Source organism: Lepidothrix coronata, unplaced genomic scaffold, assembly GCF_001604755.1.
Source record: "Lepidothrix coronata isolate B3197 unplaced genomic scaffold, Lepidothrix_coronata-1.0 Scaffold44, whole genome shotgun sequence".
Taxonomy (NCBI): domain Eukaryota; kingdom Metazoa; phylum Chordata; class Aves; order Passeriformes; family Pipridae; genus Lepidothrix; species Lepidothrix coronata.
The window spans coordinates 2,105,735-2,111,354 of NW_016690224.1; the positions used below are offsets into that span (position 1 = coordinate 2,105,735).

Here is a 5,620-nt window from a genome sequence, read left to right on the forward strand (position 1 = left end):
GTCCCCGCCTCTCTCCATCCCGAGTCCCTCCCTCCGTCCCCGCCTCCCTCCCGTTCCGCGGAGCCCGTCTCGCTGCGTCCCTCGGCGCTGCCCGTAGCGCCAGGCGCGTTGCCGAGGCAGCGGGCGGCGATGTGGCTGCTGAGGGGCCTCAGCCCGGAGCGCCGGGCGGAGCGGCGGGAGCTGGAGGAGCGGAACCGGCAGCAGTGGGAGCGCACCAGCCGCTCCTTCGCCCGCGCCGCCGTGTGCTGCTCCCGGCAGGCGCGCTGGAGCGAGCCCCGCGTTCCCCCGCGCAGGTACGGCCGGGGTCCGGGCAGGGTCTCGGGGGGACTCCGGCGTCCCCCTGACACCCCGGTGTGCGGCAGCGCGGTGGCGGAGCGGCGGGAGCGGCTGGAGGAGCGGCGGGAGCGGCTGCGGCGGCTGCTGCGCGAGGAGCGGGAGGCGCTGTCGGCGGAGCTGCGGGAGCGGCGGCGGGGCGGGATGCGGAGCGAGGAGCGCGGGACGAAGGTGAGGGCGCGGCCCGACCGGGCTCGTCCCGCATCCCGGGGCTTGTCCCGCATCCCTCCCCGTGAAGGGCCGCTCCCGTGTTTTAGCTGTGCTAGCGGGACCTGCTGGGAGTCCCCAGGAGTTCCTCGCTGTTCAGCACTTGGTGCTCTGAACCTTGGGGGGGTTTGGGATGCTGAGCCCTCCCCTATCCTGACCTGACCCAGCTCTCTGTTCCCAGGTTCCTGAGCAGCTGCTGCAAGAGCACTGGAAGGAAAACAACACAGAGCTCCAGGAGGTGATGTTACTTTCTGTTTAGTCCGTGCTGCCTTGTACTTATTAAAGCAGTTTTTAACTTGAAAGTCACGCACATATTGTTGTCACTCATATCACAGCAACTGCCCCAAGCTCTGATCAGTAAAAGGCAAAGTGAAATGGTTTAACTGTGTAAGAAGCCCTTTCAAAGCCAGTATTTTTTAAAAAGTCTGTTCACTCAGAGCAGATTTTCAGCCTCCACAATGTAAGTATCTCAGGTGCTTTTTACAGCAGTCCCTGCCATGCTGTGGTACTTCCTTATTCTTTATTCCACCCACCTGCTGCTCCAGCCCTGGTGTCACTGTCACACTGGCATTTCCCATGTGAGACTGACCCTCAGCTTGGGACGTGGTGGGCACTGTGGACACCCAGACGAGCCCACCTCTGCAGAGGCACATCCTGCTGGGACTTCAGGGCTGTGGCTGGGCCAGATGGTGCTCCAGAGCGTCTGGAAGATCCCGGGAGACAGGAGAACCTCTGGCACCGATGGCCATGCCATGTCTGTTGTGTCTCCAGGCGGAGTCGCAGCTGCACAAGAAGCACGTGATAGAGGCCTGGGGTGATCAGCTAACAAATAAAAACAAGGTATGGAGGGGCAGCCCTGGTGTTTCTGTCACTGGGAGGACTCTGGTGGAGTGTGACACTTGTGCCTTTTGCCCTGGCTGGCAGACATCTTGTCTTCCCATATGGACTTGGCTCAGAGGTGGGAGGAACAGGAGTTGCTGTTTGTTTGTTTTCTTTTGGTCTTGAATCAAATAACAACCAAGGGCACGGAGCTCATTCCCACAGCAGCAGGGAATTCTACAGGAAGGGCAAACCATCCAGCTTGCAGGAGACTGATTTGTGGATCTGAGCCAGAGGGTGTTTGTTTGCATTAGCCTAACCTGAAATGCTGTGTTTTCTTTTGGCTGGGAAAGGAAGAGGTGACTGAACTCGAAGAGAAGAAACGTTATGAAAACAAGTATGAAATGGCACGAAGGGAAGAGCTGGAAAGGGTGAGACAAGAGGAAAAGAAGCATCAGCTGGAGAAGAAGAATCAAGCAGAGATGTTGCTGCAGCAGATAGAAGAACTGAAATTGCAGGAGGCAGAGGTAATCTTAAATTTCTCCTCATTTGAGGAGAAACGACACTTGGAAATACTGCTTCACTTGGAAATACAGCAAGCTGACCTCTTCCCTCTGGGTTTGCACTGGATGAAATGTGGGATGAAGATAGCTGTGGCAGTTTCTGTTGGTAGTGCAGACCTCTGCCTTGAATGCTGCCATATAGCTGAACCCTTGTAGCTTGTTTGCTCCTCTTGAAGGGTTCAGGGAAGTCCCTGGAAGTGTGCAAGGCCAGGTTGCACAGGGCTTGGAGCAACCTGGCATAGTGGAAAGTGTCCCTGCCCATGGCAGCAGGTTGGAACTTGATCTTTAAGGTCCCTTCCAACCCAAACCAGTCTGGGATTCTGTGCTGCATCAGATAAAAAGATTTGTAGGAACTTCTAAGTGTGGCAGGTCCAGGTCAAAGGCTTTGCCAGCAGGAGCTCCTCAGTGTCTCTGTGCTCTGAGCTATGAATTAAGTGAATGTGGAATACGACTGCAGGGGGATTTTCCATGCCTGCAGAGGAGCAGCATGGGGTACAAACTCTGGTCAAACAGGCGTTCTGGGATGTTGCAGCTCTCTGATGTACTCTGTCTTGGTGGTTGTTTTTTCCTTTTTAGACAAAAAAGCTGAAAAAAGAAAAAGAGAATTTATTAAAGCAGCAGTGGGAGCTGGAGAACTTGGAAGAAGAGAGGAAACAAATGGAAGAGCACCGAAGGCAGAAAGAGCTTGGGTATGACACCAAGTGGAGCTTGTTTTGGATAGAATCTGTTCCTGAGTCCACAGCAGTACTTGAGGCTTGAGGAGATATTCCAGCTAGCAGTGGTAGGATGTACATATTTGGATTTTGATGGACTCACCCACAACAGCCAAGGAGCAGATGCACTGGTGCCCTTTCTTCTTTTTGTTTGTTGCAGCAGGTTCCTCTGCTGCCTCTAAGTCATGTTGTTACAGATGTACCTCCTTGAGTGCTGGTGTACAGTAACAAGGAGCTTATAGAGTCAGTTTGAATGTTTGATTTTTTTTTTAATTTTGCCATTTTTTCCCTCCTTCAGTCGCTTTTTGAGGCATCAGTGTGGTGCCCAGTTAAAGAGACGAGCGCAGCAGATACAGGAGGAGCTGGTAAGAGATTGACTCATACTTTACTGTGTGGTGAAAAGCCTTGCTCTGTGTGTTTTGTTTGTGTCTGCCTCTGATGCCTCCAGTATTAGTCAGGAGGCCCCTTCCAGCTTGTGCACAGGGCTGGGGCACAAAGCTCATGGGGAAGCAGCAGACAGAGCATCTTGCTGAGCACACCCTCGCCACTGTCACCAGTTACACCTGGAGAGGAGCCCTGCACACAGGCTGGAAGCCTGTTGGACAGTTGTTAATCTTGTGGTTTATCTCCAGGAGACAGACAGGCAAATCTTATCAGCCCTCCTCGAGAGAGAAAATGAGAATCATCTCCGGCAGTTGGGGTGTCGGGAACAGGGGGTGGCAGACGTGGCCTGGATGAAGCGTGTCATCGAGGAACAGCTCCAGTTGGAAAAGGAGAGGGAGGCAGAGCTAGAGACTCTTTTTACGTGAGTCTGCCCACCTCAGAACATCCTCTGAACACTGTGTGTGCTGAATGTTCCTGGTCAGAGGGTCTCAGAGGCACAGGCTGGTGGACATGCCACCTGCCTGGGAACAAACATGAAGAGAAACCCAAATGCTCCTCTAAAGCACGAGGTAGCTCCTCTGTGCCTGTGGAGCACACAGGGATTTTAACCTCAGAGATAACTCCTCCTCTCTCCTTTAGGGAAGAAGCTAAAAAAGTGTGGGAGATGATGAAAGAACAATGGGAAAGGGAGAAGGTGGCCAGAGATCGCCTGATGAATGAGGTGATGACCCTTCTTGATGAGGTTTCTCCCTTGTCACGAAGAAACTGTTGTTCCAGTTGTAACCCGACACCCTCCAGAGGGTCACAGCCTTCTGTACCCAGGGCAGAATTTTTCTCCTTGTCTGATATGTTTTCTGGGAACTGCTTAACCACCTTCTCCCTCCATCCTCTGCCTTCACACAGGTCTTTGCAGGCAGACAGCGCCAGATCCAAGAGAAAATCAAGTTAAACAGACGTGCACAGGAAGAGACCCTGAAGTATCGAGAGCAGCTGATCAGAGAACTTGAAGAGGCAAAGGAACTCAGTCGGAGGGAGAAGGAGCAGGAGGAGGAACTGAAGACAGCCCACAGGCAGGAGCTGGAGGCACAGGTAGGGCGAGGTTCCCACAGACACACAGGAATGGTGAAGGTGCCAAATCTCATCCCCAATTTCTCCGTGCCCAGGGGACAGAGCGCCGCTGGCAAGAGGAGGAAGAACAGTGGAGGGAGGAGGAAAAAGAGGAGAGATGGGCCCGGCAGCGCCACAAGGAGCTCGTGCAGCAGGAGGGCGAGCGCAGGGTACGGTCACCAGGGGTCACCTGACAACACAGGGGTCACCCCAGCACACAGGCCACCCTGACACACGAGCCCATCACAGAGGGTGATGGCATTAGGCAACACAATTCTCATTGTGTCTGATCCCCACCTCAGTTGTCACACGGTGCTAGAGCAGATCACCGGGCTGTCCTGTCCTCTAACAGAGCTCTGTAGTTTTCTCTTAGGAATTGCTTTTCTTTTTTGCTGATATTGATACTTTAGTCCCTAATTTTTAAAGAATGTTTGAAGCAGATGCACTGCTAGTGTCTCAGATGTTATTCAGTGCCGACAATAATTTATGGGCTGCATTAAGGCAGTTGGGACAGTGCATCTCCACTGCTCGATGTCTTTGGTGTCTGTCCTGCTTTGCCTGGCTCTAAAAACAAAGCTGAATTTGAGTAACCCTACCTAACCCCCCCTACCCAGCAGATTACCTCCTTTGCATGTTGAATAGTGTGTGTGTGGATTAATTTTAAAGCCCATAAACCAGTTCTGGTCTTTGTTCTGACCCTGTTAGGTCTACAGTTACCCAAAGGCACCGTGGACCTGAGGAACGAGCACTAAATGCAGCTCCAGACTACAGAAAGAGAACTTTGAAGACTCAAGGAACTCCTGAAACAATGGTGGCTCTGGGACAGGCTACAGTAGATTTGTGAAAATATTTAGCTGTGGCCCAGCTGAACAAGAGCAAATTTCTACTGCCTTCAAGAATGTGGGGGTGTGAGCACCCTCGGAGAACTGGAGTTGTGCTGATATGTTTTAGTAAGAGCTGGACTGTGGCAACACAGCAAATAATGGGGCCCTGTGGATCTCAGCCATGAAAGAATACAAGGAATGGGAGCTGCAAACCAGGATGTGCTCTGTCAGGCTCCCACCTCTGAGAATCAGGATGTGCCTGAGTGCCCAGCTGGCTTTTGGGAGATAATTCATTATGCACTTTGCACATCAGTCAGATAATGTGTGCTGTGGCACCAGTTCTTAATTTGTCCAATTCCTCTCCAGAAGGTGCTGAAGACTTCATTAAATGTTGTTTTTCACTTCTGTAATAAAGAATGAATGAAACCTGAACAAGGATTTGTTTCTTTTCATGAGCAAACTACTGAAACAATAGGAGGGGAGACTGAGTTGATTATTGCACTTGATTTCTTGCTGTTATCATTGGCAACTGCACCTTGAAATCAGTCCTGTCACAGCACAAGGAGCTGATAAAGGGCTGTGACAAAGATGGAAGGCACTCCAGCACTTTACTCAACTAGAGAAACCTTTTCCAAGATCTTTCCAGAAGCAGCAGTCAAATAAGCCCAAA

The 5,620-nt window shown here is 52.0% G+C and overlaps 1 protein-coding gene across 1 annotated transcript; it reads left to right on the plus strand.

Annotated features, from left to right (window-relative positions):
• The first annotated feature begins 104 nt into the window (after positions 1-104).
• TCHP (trichoplein keratin filament binding) lies at positions 105-5,382 on the plus strand. Its single transcript, XM_017813931.1, has 12 exons — positions 105-293; positions 363-534; positions 722-793; positions 1,312-1,380; positions 1,713-1,886; positions 2,499-2,611; positions 2,934-3,000; positions 3,268-3,440; positions 3,659-3,740; positions 3,923-4,108; positions 4,183-4,296; positions 4,832-5,382. Exons 1-12 carry the CDS (start codon positions 130-132, stop codon positions 4,862-4,864), a joined length of 1,419 nt encoding a protein of 472 aa, XP_017669420.1. The 5' UTR covers positions 105-129; the 3' UTR covers positions 4,865-5,382.
• Positions 5,383-5,620: the final 238 nt, after the last annotated feature.

Bases quoted from the DNA above. Each gene is read 5' to 3' on its own strand.
- TCHP (XM_017813931.1), top strand. From the start codon at position 130: ATGTGGCTGCTGAGGGGCCTCAGCCCGGAGCGCCGGGCGGAGCGGCGG. The intron at 3,741-3,922 runs GTGATGACCCTT...GCCTTCACACAG, and splicing joins GAGATCGCCTGATGAATGAG to GTCTTTGCAGGCAGACAGCG. The intron at 4,109-4,182 runs GTAGGGCGAGGT...CTCCGTGCCCAG, and splicing joins GGCAGGAGCTGGAGGCACAG to GGGACAGAGCGCCGCTGGCA.